The sequence below is a fragment of the Hylobates moloch genome, unplaced genomic scaffold (genome assembly GCF_009828535.3).
Source record: "Hylobates moloch isolate HMO894 unplaced genomic scaffold, HMol_V3 SCAFFOLD_5, whole genome shotgun sequence".
Lineage (NCBI taxonomy): Eukaryota > Metazoa > Chordata > Mammalia > Primates > Hylobatidae > Hylobates > Hylobates moloch.
The window spans coordinates 133,837,849-133,857,924 of record NW_026652280.1 but is presented as its reverse complement, the minus strand read 5'-3'; the positions used below and the strand labels follow the sequence as shown (position 1 = coordinate 133,857,924).

General features: G+C 39.0%; 1 protein-coding gene and 1 pseudogene across 5 annotated transcripts in view; both read right to left on the bottom strand.

Moving 5' to 3' along the window:
- The window catches only part of EVI5 (ecotropic viral integration site 5), a 289,476-nt gene that overhangs the window by 195,600 nt on the left and 73,800 nt on the right, over positions 1-20,076 (bottom strand). For all 5 annotated transcript variants that reach the window (XM_032155352.2, XM_032155353.2, XM_058439572.1 and 2 more), the window contains exons 4-9: positions 19,061-19,285; positions 17,819-17,893; positions 13,229-13,354; positions 9,316-9,459; positions 8,302-8,391; positions 7,814-7,911 (exon numbers count right to left, since the gene is read on the bottom strand). In XM_032155352.2, the coding sequence (XP_032011243.1) occupies positions 7,814-7,911; positions 8,302-8,391; positions 9,316-9,459; positions 13,229-13,354; positions 17,819-17,893; positions 19,061-19,285 (758 nt within the window). The remainder of the gene's footprint in view (positions 1-7,813; positions 7,912-8,301; positions 8,392-9,315; positions 9,460-13,228; positions 13,355-17,818; positions 17,894-19,060; positions 19,286-20,076) is intronic.
- LOC116469937 (U4 spliceosomal RNA) lies at positions 16,489-16,610 on the bottom strand (annotated as a pseudogene).

Sequence of the window (20,076 nt, the reverse complement as noted above, 5' to 3'; positions counted from 1 at the left end):
TAGGCAGTACCATTCAGGACATAGGCATGGGCAAGGACTTCATGTCTAAAACACCAAAAGCAATGGTAACAAAAGCCAAAATTGACAAATGGGATCTAATTAAACTAAAGAGCTTCTGCACAGCAAAAGAAACTATCACCAGAGTGAACAGGCAACCCACAGAATGGGAGAAAATCTTTGCAATCTACCCATCTGACAAAAGGCTAATATCCAGAATCTACAAAGAACTTAAATTTACAAGAAAAAGACAACCCCATCAAAAAGTGGGCAAAGGATATGAACAAATACTTCTCAAAAGAAGACATTTATGCAGCCAACAGACATATGATAAAACGCTCATCATCACTGGTCACCAGAGAATGCAAATCAAAACCACAGTGAGATACCATCTCATGCCAGTTAGAATGGCGATCATTAAAAAGTCAGGAAACAACAGATGCTGGAGAGGATGTGAAGAAATAGGAACGCTTTTACACTGTTGGTGGGAGTGTAAATTAATTCAACCATTGTGGAAGGCAGTGTGGCAATTCCTCAAAGATCTAGAACTAGAAATACCATATGACCCAGCCATCCTATTACTGGGTATACACCCAAAGGACTATAAATCATGCTGCTATAAAAACACATGTACATGTATGTTTATTGTGGCACTATTCACAATAGCAAAGACTTGGAACCAATCCAAATGTCTGTCAATGATAGACTGGATTAAGAAAATGTGGCACATATACACCACGGAATACTATGCAGCCATAAAAAAGGATGAGTTCACATCCTTTGCAGGGACATGAATGAAGCTGGAAACCATGATTCTACACAAACTATCACAAGGACAGAAAACCAAACACCGCATGTTCTCACTCATAGGTGGGAGCTGAACAAAACCTGTACATTGTGCACATGTACCCTAGAACTTAAAAGTATAATAATAATAATAAAGAAAACTTCCATTTTTCTTGCTCTGCTCTCTCAGGGGATACTCCCTCAGGAGCAAGTCATTCTGAAATTGTTCTTTTTGTTTGGAGCTGCAGAGATTTTTTATAAACTAAAGTAAGGTACCATAGTAAGATCTAGGTTGGGTGACAGGTTTTCCTTCCTTCCTTTAATAAAGTGGGAGAAGGCATGCTGTAAAAGGGAAGGTGCGAAGAAGAACCAAGGCACCTCTACTACAGAAATGTTATCAGACAGATAAACTATAGGAAAGAATATAGATAGAAATTGAAAATCTACTTAACCAAGCTCTGAACATTTTCCTGACACCCAACAGACTGTGTATGCCAGTTTGAAGACATACGGGTTAGTTATCTCTAACATATAATTTTAATAATCTGTTACATATTTGCATTAATAAGCCATTTACTTTTCTGTGCTGCTACCCTCCAACCAACAGGAAACTTGAGCATTTTTGAGAGGTAGGTCCAATTGTGAGTTTACTATATGTTCCAAAACTGATACTTAGTAGAAATGGACAAGACTTATCTTTAATGCTGACAAAAGATTACAACCCAGATTATAAACAACTAGTAACCACTAAGAAGTCAAAGCAGCATGAAGTAGACACTGCAGTAGAAAAGGCAGGAAAAAAAATAGAAGAAAAACATGAGGCCAATAAACATATGAAAAGATGCTTACTCTTATCAACAATCAGGGAAATGTAAATTAAGTGGAAAATGAGACATTTTATACTGGCCACAATGAGAACGCATACACTGCTGGGTTAGACTACAAATTAGTGTCACTTTGGCAAAATTTTGTGATGCTGAACACAGCTTACTTTGAAACCTTAAAACATTCTGAATATAAGCCTGTAAGTCCTTAATAATGCCCCCTGCGATTGGTAAAAATTAAGTACATTGGCAAAAATTAAGAATAACCAAGCACTGACGACAAAGTAGAACAATAAGACTTTATTTTAGACAGGGTCTCACTCTGTCACTCAGGCTGGAGTGCAGTGGCACAATCATGGATCACTGCAGCTGGGACCGCCCAGGCTCAAGTGATCCTCCCACCTTGGCCTCTTGAGTAGTTGGGACCACAGGTGTGCTGACGCCACCATATCCAGCTAATTTTTGTATTTTTTTGTAGAGACAAAGTTTCACCATGTTGCCTAGGCTGGTCTCAAACTCCAAGGCTCAAACAATCTGCCTGCCTCAGCCTCCCAAAGTGAAAGGACTACAGGTGTTAACCACTGCACCTGGCCACAATAAGAACTCATACACTGCCGGGTTAGACTATAAATTCGTGTCACTTCGGCAAAATTTTGTGATGTTGAACACAGCTTACTTTGCAGCCTTAAAACATTCTGAATATAGGCTGTAAGTCCTTAATAATGCCCCCTGCAAAAGAATAGACTAATTTAAAAGAACACCATTCCCACTAATTCTTTTCTCTGGAAATTGGTAATTAAAGGGAATAATGAAGTTGTTTTGTTTTGTTTTGTTTAAGAGAGAGGGTCTTACTCTGTCACCCAGGCTGGAGTGCAGTGCTGTGATCACAGCTCACTGCAGCCTCCAACTCCAGACTCAAGCAATCTTCCCACCTCAGCCTATAGAGAAGCCAGGACTACAGGCACCTGGTTAGCTTTTTTTATTTCTTGCAGAGATGGGGTCTCACTATGTTGCCCAGGCTGGTCTCAAACTCCCAGACTCAAGTGATCCTCTTGCCTGGGCCTCCCAAAGTGCTGGTATTGTGGGTGTGAGCCACCATGCCTGGCTGAAATAATGAAGTGTTTGTATGTGTTTCCAGTAGAATGAAGTTAGCTGCAGTTAAAGAAGAAAAGGTTATGAAGAAAGCTGACTGATAAATCTAAGAAGAATGACATTTTTAAAATCATGCTTTTGTTATCCTAAATGAAATAATTTAACATGAAAAGTGTCCCCAATGATACTTTTTTTTTTTTTTTTGGAGACAGGGTCTCACTCTATTGCCAAGGCTGAAGTACAGTGACGCAATCACAGCTCACTGCATCCTTGACTTCTCAAGTGATTCTCCCAACTTAGTCTCTTGAGTAGCTGGAACTAAACGTGCACACCACCACACCTGGCTAATTTTTGGTCTTTTTTTTTTTTTTTTCCATACAGACAGGATTTCACCATGTTGCCCAGGCTGGTCTTGAATTCCTGGCCTCAAGTGATCTGCCTACCTCGGCCTGTCAAAGTACAGGGATTATAGGTGTGAGCCACTGTGCCTGGCCCTCAATAATACTTTTGAGCAGACTGAGCCAAGAGGTGGAAGGTCATAATGAACTGGATATTCTTACAATGCCAAAGTATCAACTTACAAAGTACTTACTGAGTGCCACAAGGGAAAACATAACTTCACAATAAAGAAATCTGTCATTACCTTAATCTAGTCACCAATCATGGCATCTCTAATAACCGTGAGACAGACATTATGCATCTTTTAAGATGAATAAAGTACATGGTATCACCTATTAAGTATACTTGCCAGAAATGTTTGCACTTAATTAGATTAAGTCTTCACATTAGCTCCCAGTTTATAGAAAATACAAGAGATACAGAAGTTAAATGAGATGACAAGGAAATAATCAGATGAATCCTTCAGGTTGGATATTCTTGGTAAAACTGACTTGGTCTCTTCAACAAGTCAATATATTAAAAAAGAAGATTGGAATAGGTGGTGCTGATCTAAATTTTTTTAAATGTAAGTGAACAACTGAATACAATGCAATCAATGGCAAAGACATTTTTGGCACAACTGAGGAAATGTGAACACAGACTGAGTATTAGGCAATATTATGGAACTACTGTTAAGTGGTGAAAGCAATGTGGTAAAGGAGGCAAATTACTTTATGGACATGAATACTGATGTATTAAAGAGTGAAGTGTCACAACTTCTGAGCTTTACTTTGAAATACTTTGAAAAAAATAACTATGACGAAATATTAACAATATTTACTTCGAAATACTTTGAAAAAATAAATATGACAAAATATTAACAGTTATTAAATGTAGACAATAAGCAATGGATATTTATTATTCTATTTTTCTGTATGTCTGAAAATTTTCCCAAGTGAAAAAAAGCAAATAGAATATGATCTGTAGCTAATGAGTAAAATCTATTCTTTCCTTCACAGCTAAGCTTCATAAAAGGAAAATGAGCCTTTCTTTCTTTCTCTTTTTCCTTCCTTCCTTCCTCCCTCCCTCCCTTTCTTTCTTTTCTTTCTTTCTCTCTTTCTTTCCTTTCTTCCTTCTTTCTTTCTCTCTTTCTCTCTCTCCTCTCTTTCTCTCTTTCTTTCTTTTCTTCCCTCTGTGGCCCAGGCTGGAGTATAGACGGCTCGCTGCAGACTCCCTGCCTCCAGCTCCTGTCATTCTCCTGCCCCGGCCTGCGGGCTGCCTGGGATTGCCGGCGCGCGCCACCACCGCTCCCAGGTTTTTCTCCTTTGGCTGGAGGCGCGGTTTCGCCATGTTGGCCAGGCTGGTCTCCAGCTCCTGACCTCGAGTGGTCTGCCCGCCTCGGCCTCCCGAGGTGCTGGGACTGCAGACGGAGTCTCGCTCACTCGGAGCTCCGTGTTGCCCGGGCTGGAGTGCGGTGGCGTGGTCTTGGCTCGCTGCAGCCTCCGCTTCCCAGCCGCCTGTCTTGGCTTCCCAGGGTGCTGGGATTGCAGCCTCTGCCCGGCCGCCGCCCCATCTGGGAGGTGGGGAGCGTCTCTGCCTGGCCGCCCATCGTCTGGGTTGTGAGGAGCGCCTCTGCCTGGCCGCCCCGTCTGGGAGGTGAGGAGCGCCTCTGCCCAGCCGCCACCCCGTCTAGGAAGTGAGGAGCGCCTCTGCCCGGCCGCCCATCGTCTGGGATGTGAGGAGCGCCTCTGCCCGGCCGCCCATCGCCTGGGAAGTGAGGAGCGACTCTGCCCGGCTGCCCATCCTCTGGGATGTGAGGAGCGCCTCTGCCCGGCCACCCCGTCTGGGAAGCGAGGAGCGCCTCTGCCCGGCCGCCCCGTCTGGGAAGTGAGGAGTGCCTCTGCCCGGCCGCCCATCGCCTGGGAAGTGAGGAGGCACCTCTGCCCGGCTGCCCATCCTCTGGGATGTGAGGAGTGCCTCTGCCCGGCCGCCCCGTCTGGGAGGTCTACCACGGAGGCCAGAAGCAATGTGGGGGCTGGACGTGGTGGCTCACGCCTGTAGTCCCAGCACTCTGGGAGGCCGAGGCGGGTTGATCACTTGAGGCTAGGAGTTCGAGACCAGCCTGGCCAACATGGCGAAACATATGAAAAATACAACAGACAAACCAACCAACCAACCCAGTGACAACAAAACAGGTCTACCCTGGAGCCATACTCTAATTTTTTCTATTTTCCTCCCTTTCTGATCCTTTATCCCACTTTCTTTTTCTTCCTGTTCCTTCTCCTTCTTCTTTGTCAAATAGAGGATTGAGTTATTATCATTGATCCATACAAAGTCCCTCTCTCATATATTTTCTTTCATTCCTACCCCCCATTTCTATTCCCTGTCTTCCCATGTGCAACCTTCCTAATATGTTTGATATGCATCTTTGTTTGTATGTATTTTTAGAAAATGTTTGTGTGCAAAAAAAATTAATAATAAAAAGGGAAATGAAATGCTATGTTGAGGAAGGTTTTGTTTTGTTGCTTCTAAGTAAGAACTCAAAATTATCTTCTTAGATTGAAGAAAATGAAACAACAGAGAGAGAGAGGTTGAAGATAGAGGACAGAAGAAATAATTAATGGAGCAAAGACCTGGAAGAGATGGAAATGAGTAACATCACATATTCTGAATTAGCATTATAAAGGAAAAAAATACTGTATTCTAAAAAGAGAAGAAAAAGAAGAAAGCTAAGTCTACAAGCTGGAAGACAGCAAGTTTAGGAAGTTTGAAAATGATTGCTGAATTAGGAATAAGGTAATCTGATGAGAGTTACGTACGGCAAAAACGGGATGGGAGTTTGGGAAGAATGGTAAGGTTTGAAGTAACCACTGTGAGGAATGAGATAATCAAAGTCAATATAAATATACACGGAAGGCCACTGGAAACACAGTTTACTGTCAGCAATCTCAGTAACTATGCAATAACAATTGGATACATGAATACAGGAAACAAAAGGGCAGAGGAAGCACAGCTGTTCATATCAGAAGAAGGCTTTTATACCTCAATCTAGAGATCTTGATAAAGCAGAATGGGGAGAGCATGAATAAGGAAGTGAAAGAAATAGGGGGCCAGAAATCTGATAAGTAAACAGGATTAATTGAAATTTCAGAAATGGATTGTACATATGACAAGATCTATACAAGGAGAATTAGTTACCAAGAAGGTTAAGGAACCTCATTCTCTATCAGACTTTTAAAGTAAAATAAATTATCTGCCTGGCTAGTGTGATTTCAATGTGGTTTTACCAGGTGACAAAAATTGAGATAATTTGTTTTTATCAGTTACAAGGCACAGCAGCTTTTTGTTTATATGATGTCTCCACAGGATGGTAGTTATTTAAAATGTATCAACATGATGGTGGTTATTTAAAACATCACAAGTAACTTATTAATAATAAACGCTGAAGCTCAAAAATCGGCTTGGCTTGCTTTTGTCAATTAGAGCTAACTTTTTAATTTTTTTTAAAGAGATAAGGTATCACTATGTTACCTAGGCGGATTGTGAACTCCTGAGCTCAAGCAATCCTCCCGCCTCAGCCTCCCGAGTAGCTGGGACTACAGGTACACATCATTGTGCATGGAAAAGCTAACTAATTTTAATAACATAATTTTCACTCATATTTAAATATACTTTGTGGAGTAGGAATATCCATGGGAGTAGTATGTTGTACATGTTAATGTAATTTCATATTGCAGCAGAAAAGAAACTAACTGCTAGCATACAGTACTGTTATCATTTTAAAGCATTTTATGCCATAGAAAGTACAGTATCGGAAATGCTAACTATGACCACAGGCTAAGAATTAAGTACTGGAAGCTAGAGAAATCACAGCTATTATTTTAATTGATACACTTAATCTGTTTCAAAAATAAAACTAACAAGCCAAGACTGTTTATTTTGAACTTTTAGGACATGAATACCAAAAAAAGCTTCATTAGAAAGTAGCACAATAAATAAAATTTGACCAGGTGCAGCGGCTCACACCTGTAATCCCAACATTTTAGGAGGCTAAGGTGGGAGGATCACTTGAGCCCAGGGGTTCGAGACGAGCCTGGGCAACATAGTAAGACTCTGTCTCTACAAAAAAATTTTTTAAATTAGCCAGGCATGGTGGTGTGCGCCTGTAGTACACCTGTGCTTTAGTAGAGACAGGGTACTTCCTGTACTCAGGAAGCTGATTTGGGAGGACCACTTGAGCCTAGGATTTCAAGGCTACAGTGAGCAGCCATAATCACACCACTGTACTCCAGCCTGGGTGACAAAGCAAAAGCCTGTCTCTACAATAAATAAATAAATTTTTAAGTTCTCAATCCATACTTCATGTCTATCTTGCTGGTTATGCTAATTTTGAACTTAAGTGACACTCTGGGGTCAAACAAAGAGGAAAAGAATGTCAATGAATAGGACCACACCAGAAAAGTGGTTTTAAAAATAACAGCATCCTCATATATGTATATCCATTCCAGGCTCCTAATTCTAGTCAATGTGGAAAAGGAGGAAAGTTTTAAAGGTAGTACATGCTAGTCCCATGCACCACTATTAAAAGCAGTATATTCCAACATTAGCTTTATGCTATACTGAAATCAATACTACCAAAGAAAATAATATAGTTCTGTAACCTAAGGAGGAAAACTGTATCACTAGAATGTTTTGCAACTTCCACTGAATTTCCAACAAAAATATAAAATACTTACTTTTTCATTTTTTTTGAATTGTATTTGACTTGGTAAGCTGCTTGGATTAGCTTGTCTGGGACACCATCAAACTGATGTGGAATGACCTTTTGAAAGTGCTAAGATACAATAAAAGAAAAACATAAGAATGACTTAGTGCTGTTAATAGTGAAATCCAAAGACATTCAAGAAATTATGGGCTGGGCATGGTGGCTCATGCTTGTAATCTCAGCACTTTGGGAGGCCGAGGCAGGCGGATCACTTCAGGTCAGGAGTTCAAGACCAGCCTGGCCAACACGGTGAAACCCTGTTTCTACTAAAAATACAAAACTTAGCCGGGTGTAGTGGTGCACGCTTGTAATTCCAGTTACACAGGAGGTTGAGGCGGTGGGAGGATCACTTGAACCTGGGAGGCAGAGGTTGCAGTGAGCCGAGATCACGCCACTGCACTCCAGCCTGGGCAACAGAGCGAAACTCTGTCTCAAACAAAAAAGAAATTATGAACTTACCTGTAACATCCCTTCCATGTCAAGTTGCATCAGTTCTGCCTGATTCATTTGAAGAAGTGCTAATCCTACACGAAACACTATTTCTAAACCCTGAGGAAACAAATTAAATAAATCCAAATTTATCTTACTCTTCCATCAACAAAAAGAAGTCATTTGAAATAACACTAAGGTAAACATTTAGGGATCTAAACTGGGGGCTGGCAAACATTTTCTGTCAAGAGTCAGAAAGCAAGTATTTTAGGTTTGGTGGGCCATATTGTCTGTCAAAATTACTCAGCTGTGCCACTACAACCCTTAAGCAGACATACACAACATATAAATAAATGGGCAGGGTTGTGTTCTAGGAAAACTTTATAAAAAGCAGGTGTGGAAGGACGGATTTGGCACAAAAATCTGTCCATCTGATTGGTACATGAATGATAGTTGACCAACTGTGATCTGAACTAATTTAGATAGGTAATACAAATTGATTTCCCCAAGATGTAATTAATAACAACATTGAGTTCACAGACTAGAAAACAAAGGATTACCTCTACGTGCTACTGACAAAAGGACAACAAGCTGCAATGTGTTCACAGAATAGAAGAAACATGCTTATTGCTTCTTACTCTTTGGAAGACAGATACATTTCAACAATATTAACTGTAAGACAAATTTTACCTCTCACTAACTTTCACCGTATCAGTTAGGAGGTGATAAAGAGGTATGATTAACAGTGTAGGCTCCAAACTGCCTATGTTTGAATCCTGGTTACAACACCACTTATGTATTGTGTGTCCATAGACAAGCTACTTAACCTTTCTCTAAGTTTCAACTTCCTCATCTATCATCTAACAAATGGAATAAAAACAGTATCTACCTGATAGGGTTATTATAAGGTTTAAATGAGATTATCCATGTAAGCAGTTTTGCATAGGACACATGGCTTTCCTTCATTGCCCTCCTCATTGCCCTGCTCTCACTAACTCAGTGACCCCTTTGCTCAGCTCCTGCTCTGTCTGCCCATTAGCTTACCTCAGACATAAAGATATCAAATATCCTTGTTGCAATTGGTAGTGGAAAAGTTGTAAGAAAGATAGTCAGAAACCAGGATGATGCATACATTGAGGTATGAAAACTCTGAGATTGAAAATGTACAAAGAGCTCTGGAAGATGCTCCTAAAGAGAAGAAAATAATTAGTTATAACACAGTAAAACTGAGTATTTTAAATTAGATTATATTTATACTAGATTAGCCTATACCAAACACAAAGATTAGATCAAGCATCATATGGAAAAGGTAAGACAGAGACATTGAAACATCTGGGACAGTGGCTAGTATCTAGGAAAGAAAGAAGGGTGAAAGAATGTGAAGTTGGAATTTTGAGTATAACATTTATTAATAAAAAGAAACTGAATAAAAGTTTTATATTTGTTTAATCCTGTTGGTGGATACAAGAGTGACTGATATTTTCTATACTCTTCTATCAACTATAACATTTCAAAAGACGTTTAAAAAGAAAAGAAATGGTATGTTAAAATACTTTCAGGCACTATCTACCATTGATCACCTATTCTTACCTTCCTAAAGAATAGGAAAAATACTCAAAATACAGATGTTTCAGCAACTCTAGTAATTCAAAACATAAATGAGACTTTTTTTTAATTTTTTTTATTATACTTTAGGGTTTTAGGGTGCATGTGCACAATGTGCAGGTTACATATGTATCCATGTGCCATGTTGATTTCCTGCACCCATTAACTCGTCATTTAGCATTAGGTGTATCTCCTAATGCTGTCCCTCCCCCCTCCCCCCACCCCACAACAGTCCCCGGAGTGTGATGTTCCCCTTCCTGTGTCCATGAGTTCTCATTGTTCAATTCCCACCTATGAGTGAGAACATGCGGTGTTTGGTTTTTTGTCCTTGCGATAGTTTACTGAGAATGATGTTTTCCAGTTTCATCCATGTCCCTACAAAGGACACGAACTCATCATTTTTTATGGCTGCATAGTATTCCATGGTGTATATGTGCCACATTTTCTTAAGCCAGTCTATCGTTGTTGGACATTTGGGTTGGTTCCAAGTCTTTGCTATTGTGAATAGTGCTGCAATAAACATACGTGTGCATGTGTCTTTATAGCAGCATGATTTATAGTCCTTTGGGTATATACCCAGTAATGGGATGGCTGGGTCAAATGGTATTTCTAGTTCGAGATCCCTGAGGAATCGCCACACTGACTTCCACAATGGTTGAACTAGTTTACAGTCCCACCAACAGTGTAAAAGTGTTCCTATTTCTCCACATCCTCTCCAGCACCTGTTGTTTCCTGATTTTTTAATGATGGCCATTCTAACTGGTGTGAGATGGTATCTCACTGTGGTTTTGATTTGCATTTCTCCGATGGCCAGTGATGATGAGCATTTCTTCATGTGTTTTTTGGCTGCATAAATGTCTTCTTTTGAGAAGTGTCTGTTCATGTCCTCTGCCCACTTTTTGATGGGGTTGTTTGTTTTTTTTCTTGTAAATTTGAGTTCATTGTAGATTCTGGATATTAGCCCTTTGTCAGATGAGTAGGTTGCAAAAATTTTCTCCCATTCTGTAGGTTGCCTGTTCACTCTGATGATAGTTTCTTTTGCTGTGCAGAAGCTCTTTAGTTTAATGAGATCCCATTTGTCGATTTTGGCTTTTGTTGCCATTGCTTTTGGTGTTTTAGACATGAAGTCCTTGCCCACGCCTATGTCCTGAATGGTATTGCCTAGGTTTTCTTGTAGGATTTTAATGGTTTTAGGTCTAACATATAAGTCTTTAATCCATCTTGAATTAATTTTTGTATAAGGTGTAAGGAAGGGATCCAGTTGCAGCTTTCTACATATGGCTAGCCAGTTTTCCCAGCACCATTTATTAAATAGGGAATCCTTTCCCCATTTCTTGTTTTTGTCAGGTTTGTCAAAGATCAGATAGTTGTAGCTATGCGGCATCATTTCTGAGGGCTCTGTTCTGTTCCATTGATCTATGAATGAGACTTTTTTTTGAGATGGGGTCTCACTCTGTCACCCAGGCTAGGGTACAGCGGTGTGATCTTGGCTCACTGCAACCTCTGCCTCCCAAGCTCAAGCAATCCTCCCATCTCAGCCTTCCAGGCAGCTGGGACTACAGGTGCACACCACCATGCCCAGCTAATTTTTTTTATTTTTAGTAGAGACAAGATTTTGCCATGTTGCCCAGGCTGGTCTCAAACTCCTGGGCTCAAGTGACCTGTCCACCTCAGCCTCCTAAAGTGCTCGGATTACAAGCATGGGCCACTGCATCCAGCCATAAATGACACATTAATTGAAAATATAACATTAAGAGAGTTTAAGGCTGCTAAAAACAAGCTTACTATTTCAGAAAAGAATTAATTAAGAATCATCTCAAGTCCAAGCACAGTGGCTCATGCCTGTAATCCTAGTACTTTGGGAGGCTAAGATAGGAAGATCACTTGAGCTCAGGAGTTCAACACCAACCTGGGCAACAGAGTGAAACCCTGTCTCTACAAAACATGAAAAAATAAAAAATAAAAATAGATAAAAAACTATTCAGGTGCAGTGGTATACACCTGTAGTTACAGCTATATAGGAGGCTGAGGGAGAAGGATGGCTTGAGCCCAGGAGGTCAAGGCGGCAGTGAACTGTGATTGTGTCATTGTACTTCAGCCTGGGCAACAGAGCTAGACTCTGTCTCAGGAAAAAAAAAAAAAAAAATCTCAAAACCTATTCTAACTTTTTCTTTAAAATATATAAAAACAAAAAATATGTACCCCATAATGTACAACTATTGTATGTCAATTAAAAAATTGGCCAGGCACAGCAGTGGCTCACGCCTGTAATCCCAGCACTCTGGAAGGTCAAGGCAGGCGGATCATGAGGTCAGGAGATCGAGACCATCCTGGCTAACACGGTGAAACCCCGTCTCTACTAAAAAAATACAAAAAATTAGCCAGGCGTGGTGGCAGGCACCTGTAGTCGCAGCTACTTGGGAGGCTGAGGCAGGAGAATGGCATGAACCCAGGAGGCAGAGCTTGCAGTGACCTGACATCGTGCCACCGCACTCCAGCCTGGGCCACAGAGTGAGACTCCATCTCAAAAATAAATAAATGAATAAATAAAAAATAAAATATAAGAACATTTTACATATCCCCTTGCTCCCACCACAGATGGGAAAAACTGGAGTTTATACGGCTGCCAGGAGAGAGGAAACTAATAAAAATGGCTCTCATGCCAGCTGATTCATTAACGTATTTTCTTAAATTCTGCTCAATTGAAACTGAAATTTAAATAAATGAAAATATTTACATTATAGCAAACTTAAATATATAAAATATAAAAATTAAATCCAGAAAGGTAAAATACTTCAAAGGTATTTTTCCCTTGATTTTGATTCTGCTCCTATTCTCTCCACCTTCATACAGTCACTAGATAACTTGAATCTTAAACTAGCAACATAAGAAGAAAACATTACGGGAAAAAAAATTACAGGCTAGCAAAAAATAAAAATAAAATAAAATAAAGTAAAAAGGCAGAGGAGAGGACTCAGACAGAGAGTCTCAAAGTAAATGGACTGATGTCAGTGTGATAATATCATAAAGCTCCTGTAAGAGAGCTTAGACTACGTAACAATAATAGGATATAATAAGGAAATTCATGTGCTTAGGTAAGGGGTGTATAGTACATTTGGCAGAAATGCTTAAGGATTGAATACGAAAACTGGAGTCAAGTTCTAGACTGTGATCTACCTAATTTGAAGGGTCAAATTGTACATTAACCAACCAAAAAACAATCATGTAATTAAAACACTTATTTCTTCAAGTGCCTTAATGCTTTTAGCATTAAATTTGCTTAGGTGGCCCTCAGAACAAGATATAAAAAATATAAAGGCAATATGCCTTTTTATCAACACTGCACTTTTACCTGTATCATACATTCAAACTGGTACATACAAAGGCCCAATTCTGCCATACTTGGTTTAAAAAGTTCACGAAGTCTATAATCTTGCATTAATTTAACAAATACACAGAAAGCTTCTTCTTCTGGCATCTACGTTGGAAGAAAAAAAAAATAGGTTAATGTTCTATGATACACAAATAAACCAATGATATTTAAACTAAGTACCCAGCCAACCATAAGCATTGTTTGAGTGGCTGTGTGCTGCAATGTTGAGAGCAATGAGGGAAGAATCAGAAAGTTCTAGTGTCCCATTCCGTCACCAAGAATGAGAAGTTAAACAAATCTTACAATCTCTGAAACCAACTGCCTCAACTTGCCTCATTCATTAATTCAACCAAAAATACTGATTTATAGCCAGATACTTTTCTCTTTCTGGGTATACACCAGTGAACAAAATAAACACAATCTCTATTCTCAAGGAACCTGAACTTTCTAATGGAGGGAGACAGACAAGACATGGAAAAAATCAACTAATATATATGTCAGATGGTGATGGATGCTACAGAAATAAAATAAAGTAGCGTAACAGGGAATGCTGGGGAGACACATGGCTATTGATGTAGATCAGGAAAGGTCCCCTAATATGGTAACAGTTGAGCAGAATCCTGAAGAAAGCAAGGGAGCATTTGAGGAAAGAACAGTTCTAGAAGACCAAAGAGTACAAAGGTTCTAAAATGGAATCACACTTGGCATGCTCAAGAAACAGCAAATAGAGAACTACTAAATTATAATACTATGAGTGAAGGTTACATCATGGAGGAGAAATAACAGGGAACCAAAATGCAGAGGACTGTAGAGGCCACTGTAAGGATTTTGACTTTTACCTTAAGTGAGAGGGAAGCTTTTTGAGGATTCTGAGCAAAAAATCATACAACATGGTACAAGTATTAAAAGGACATGTAAATTAAGTTTTCACATTATCTGAAATCGGGGTTTAAAGGTACCAATTTCACATTTTATGTGGAAATCATATCAAATAAGATAATGAACGTGAAAGCTCTGTAAAGAGCTACAAAGATATTCAGAATACTTAGGCAAATAACTACCCAAATTGTTAAATCATCTTCTCAAAATAATAAAATTTGCTAATTCTCATTCATTCCCGTTATACCAGTGTGTTTCAAAAGAGAACATCCCAAAGGATCTCCAGGCCTTCTTCTTACTGAAGACTGCTACTAATAACAAGACATCTTCCCTGGCCTTGACACAGCCATGGACAGGAGCCAAGAGTTACTCTTGGCAAAACCTGTGCTTCTTCCTTCCTCTCAACACACATGGCCACAATTCTACTTTGGAAGCTATCTCTATTAATTCTATCAAGCCCCACAGCCCCACTGAATTATGTCAGTCACTACGAGAAGCCCCAAATCCCAGGACTCTCATCCTATATGATTTTACTGTTCTCCTAATCTGACCCCATTTCCAATCTTTCCTAAATCTTTTCCACAGCATTTTCTGGAACCCATATCCTACTATCAACAGAATAGTCTACCTATATCCTCAATCTCTTTTCCAAATGTTCCTCTCTTTCTTTAGCTGAAATCTGGATCTCCCCTAAGAATATTTCAACACTGTGGCTGGGCGCGGTGGCTCACGCCTGTAATCCCAGAACTTTGGGAGGCCAAGGCGGGTGGATCACAAGATCAGGAGATTGAGACCATCCTGGCTAACGGTGAAACCCCGTCTCTACTAAAAATACAAAAAATTAGCCAGGAGTGGTGGCGGGCGCCTGCAGTCCCAGCTACTCGGGAGGCTGAGGCAGGAGAATGGCATGAACCCGGTAGGCAGAGGTTGCAGTGAGCCGAGATCGCGCCACTGCACTCCAGCCTGGGTGACAGAGCGAGACTCTGTCTCGGAAAAAAAAAAAAAAGGATATTTCAACACTGAAACCTGGCTCTCTCCTAAGGTAGTTGTTTTCTCTTTTCTCCCCCACAGCACTGGAAGCGGACAGAGATTACTGAGGTATATGTCCTCAGGCAATTTAATAATTGTGCGAACATCATAGAGTGCACCTACACAAACCTGTATCATATGGCTTACTATACACCTAGGCTATATGCTATATAGCCTATTGCTCCTAGGCTACAAACCTGTACAGTATGTTACTGTACTGAATACTGTAGGCCAACTGTAACATGATGGCACATGTTTGTGTATCTAAACACAGAAAAAGCAAAGTAAAAATAGGGTATTATCTTATGGGCGCACCATCACACATGCAGTCTACCGTTGACCAAAATATCATTATGCAGTACGTAATTATAATTTCCCCTTTTGTCTTACAACAATTTCTTCTCTTCTGAACCTATCAAAACAAGTTTCATTCCCTCTCCTCTTTGCAATAGCATTGATATGGGAACTAGAGGAGAATTTTTTTTAATGGCAACATTTAAAAAATAAGTTGAGGTAATTTGACAAAAGAGGAAAAGGAGACAGAAAAAGTATCACTAGGTCCTTCTCAAAAAAATTGAAACCATGGTAATAAAATGAAAAAATGTGACACGGAGTGGCATATACCAAGTTGTTTTACAGTTATTCCTTTCCATTAGAAAGAAATCAAGACACTTGAGTCCTAGAACAATGTGCTGCTACATACTTTCTCTGTGACTCTGAGCTGATAAGAATCCATGTCTTTTGCAAAGGTCTAATGCAGACAATATACCTAATATCATAGGAGTGAGATATACACAAAACATACATACTTCTAACCATTTTGATAAAATACGTGCTAACTTTGCAAATTTTATCAGACTCTCTGAGTTACATTTCTAAACTGAAGTTATGGGAGAACAATATAGCATAAGGTGTGAGCATAAACTTTAGAAACAAAAAGAGGAGCTTTTCTACCTTATGGCCCTGGGCCATAAGTGACTACTGTTGTTGTGTTAATATATTGCTGCCACTGACAACAGCTAAGTAGATCAATCACCAAAATATTATTTATTACTCCAATGGTGGTAACAATACTTACTAAAGTTAGTATCTCTACCACCACTGCTTGCCCTGTCTTGAAGGAAACTGTGATTCCTAGAGGATTCACAGGATCCACAGGATTCCTAGAGAGCTAGGTCAGCTGTTGACAGATTCAGACCTCAAGCAGGGAAAAACTGCTCTTTAGATGCCCAGGAGAAATGACTACTAAAAGGTTATTGTGGAGCTAACATGAAAATAAAAGGAATAGAACAGCAGCAAAAATCACTAGACTGATAATAAGGATGTCTGAGTTCTATAATGAAGGATCTACCAATACTAAACAATTATAAAGTAGGAAAACCATAATTTCAATTAGCAATAATTGCGCCTCGGATAAACCTCATTGGCTACGATACTGCCACTGCGCAAAGCTGGAAAATCGTAATTTTGTTAAACAACTATACCTTAACATTAACAAATCTAGTTTTGCATTGTATTATGTATAACCTAATTCCACTTAGAAATCAATAACCACTGGGAGCACTTCTTATGTGTTCTTATATATGCTGTAACACAAAGTAAAAATTATTTTTATTATAAGTCAGTGTCTCTGACATCAGGTTTATTCTACTTAGAAAAGTGTATACTCCTGACAGCAACAGAGCTTTAAAACTCAAAGCAGTTGGGAAGCTGAAGCAAAGCATCAGGAAACGGTTTCTGATTCCTACTTTGCTTTTATCTACCAGGATGTGTGATCTTGGGTAAGTCACTGAACTTTCACTGCCTATCTCCTCCAGACCAAACACCATGCTAGGCTTCTACATACATTACCTTAAATAACCCTCACAACTAATCTGAAAATAGATAGTATTATCTTACTAAGGCTCAGAGAGAGGTTAAATAATCTAGCCTAAATTCATACAGCATGTGCAGAACTGAGTTGCAAAACCACCCTATATGACTGAAACCAAGTATCTCCATGATTCCTTTTCAGGACTAAAATCTGAGACTAAATAAAGAGTAAGATGGACTTAACATTTCAACAAAGCTGAAGAGATAATACTATATGCCATTTCCCTTCAAAGCTATGATTATCCTACCCCTGAATTCTGAAAACATCCCACCCAAACCCACTGCACACTCAATAACAAAGTTATATCCTTAGGGGGTAAAAGTGGCTGAGTACCACTATTTTAGAGCCTGCAGTGAGGTATGCATAACAAGCTTTTAGCTCCATGATAAATTAAATTCTCTATAAATCTCTAAAGATGTTGTACAATATAAATAAGATTTTCTTACCAACACTTTAATTATTTCCTCCTTGGTTATAAAAAAATTAATCTTCATTAAATGTTAACAAATAAGATTTTAAACTACTGTAGATACAAGCTTTAGTAGAATACTACAGGAAAAATGTATATATCATGAAGTTGAAATTTCATTTGGTGGTAAGATATTATTGTATGTTATTTTAACAGGTTTAATCTTTTAAAGTGCAAACTAAATATTTGTATTCAAATTATGCCTAGGAAAAAATACCCATATCCACTTGTATTTAATAAAAACAGAGATGCTTTTTAAACTCTCCAATCCAACTTAATAAAGAATTTCATTGGACATTTAATACTTATATTAACTTACCTGCATAAGCAACAATCCAACTATAAAAGCACTTCCTTGACAGTAACCAACCTCACGGTCTACTAAAGAATAAGCCTAAAAAGTAAAAAAAAGTTGTTGAAAATATATGGTAAGTTATACCTTCCTTCTCCAAAAAACCTAAATTTGGCAAGACAGGCAGATTAAAAAACATTTATTTTTGAGAAAAGCTCTTGCTTTCTTGTTATAGAGGTTATCCTATACATATTTAAAAAGCAAATGTTTTATTACATGAAATTTCATTTTGACAATTTCCCAATCCAAACTTGGTAGCTCCTAAAGACATAAAATAAAATAAAATAAAAATAAAATACATGAATTTGTAACAGGGCTTAAAAATCAAGTAAAATTGAGCCAGGCACGGTGGCTCACGCCTGCAATCCCAGCACTTTGGGAGGCAGAGGCAGGCGGATCACCTGAGGTCAGGAGTTCGAGATCAGCCTGGCCAACATAGTGAAACCCTGTCTCTACTAAAAATACAAAAATTAGCTGGGCTTAGTGGCGGGTGCATGTAATCCCAGTTACTAGGGAGGCTGAGGCAGGAGAATCGCTTGAATCTGAGAGGTGGAGGTTGCAGTGAGCCGAGATCACACCACTGCACTCCAGCGTGGGCAACAAGAGTGCAACTCCACCTCAAAAAAAAAAAAAAAATCAAGCAAAATTTATATTGATGTAGATAAAACTAGACTAGATTTAAGGCAAAGGATTGGCGAAATTGAAATGATTTAACAAGAAATCAGTATTTCACAGAGGTAGCTGAAAGAAAAAGTAACTGTGGGAAGGGAAATGGCAATATTGAAGAAAAAATGACAATGGTACACCTTTCAAGGACTAAGTGCTCTTAACAATGCTCGCCATAGCAAGCAGAAAAATTTGCTCACTGTAGGAACACAGATATGATAGGAGAAACCCACATCCCAGGTTTTGAACTTCACAGATGGTGAATTATCCCTTTTTATGAGGATCCCTCTATGATATATGATTTATAAGCTATTCCATTTCCATCAGCTAATGCTGAATAACGTAGTAAATGTTCTAACAAGTTCTCTATACTAGACAGTAATGTAGCATAAGAATTAAGGCAAAAATAATGCTAAAACCAATTTCACTGCCAAAGCAACTGATTATTGTGGTGGGAGGTCATGCTTCATCATCATGAAAAATGTATAATTTCAACCTTCCAGGAATTCATTTCATTTCAAAAAATGAATAAATAAAACTTACCTTCATTACATTAAATAAAACCTCCTGCCCAAGGCTATCTTTTTCCTTAAAAAAGTTGTGTTCAGGATAAGTTCTAGCAATGTCCCTTCGGATCAATTTTTCACAAGGCGAGGTCATTTTCAGGAGTTCTGAATACTGATCCTTAATTGGCATACTTTGTGCACTGCATAAAAGTTGCCAAACTATTGCTCTAAAGTGATGGGGTATCCCTTTATGGACAAGTTCCTAAAAATAAAATAAAATTATAAAAATGAATTATTTAAGTGTCCTATCTTGCAAGCCAAGGAAGACTTATTAGGGGGTTGGAATGAAGTCGAAGACGTCATTAAGTTTGTAACTCACAGAGCTAGCTTTATAATAAGACTAGGGAACCCTGTAAGTCAAGGGTAAGATTGGGCCCTGGGTGTATCCTGTTCTGGTCAGGGGATTAATAATGATCATTTCACCTCAGTGTGTGGCCTCTTAAGGTAATGGACTTGAAACCTGCAGAGCTGTGAATGATGGTACAGTACCCAACATTCAAAGGGCTGTTGAAGGCAAAAAAAAAAAAAAAAGTAAAATACTGTTATTCAAGAATGCAGGATGTCACAGCTTCATTTCTGAATCAATAAAATGAGAGAATTTAATTTCTAAAACAATTTTTGGGCCGGATGCAGTAGCTCACAAGACTTGGGGAGGCCAAGGCAGGAAGACTGCTTGAGTCCAGGAGTTTGAGACCAGCCTGGGCAACAAAGCAAGACCCTATCTCTACAAAAAAGAAAATAAAAAATTAGTGAGGTGTGGTGACACACACCTGTAGTCATAGCTACTCAGGATCCTGAGGCAGGAGAACAGCTTGAGCCCAGAAATTCGAGGTTATAGTGAGCTATAATTGCATCACTGCACTCCAGCCTGAGCAACAAAGTGAGTCTCTATAAAATAATAAGTAAATAAAATAATTTTCAGTTATATATTTCTACATTATCAGGACCTCTGTAACAACTGATGTCTACAAATTAAAACTTCTAGGGGTACAA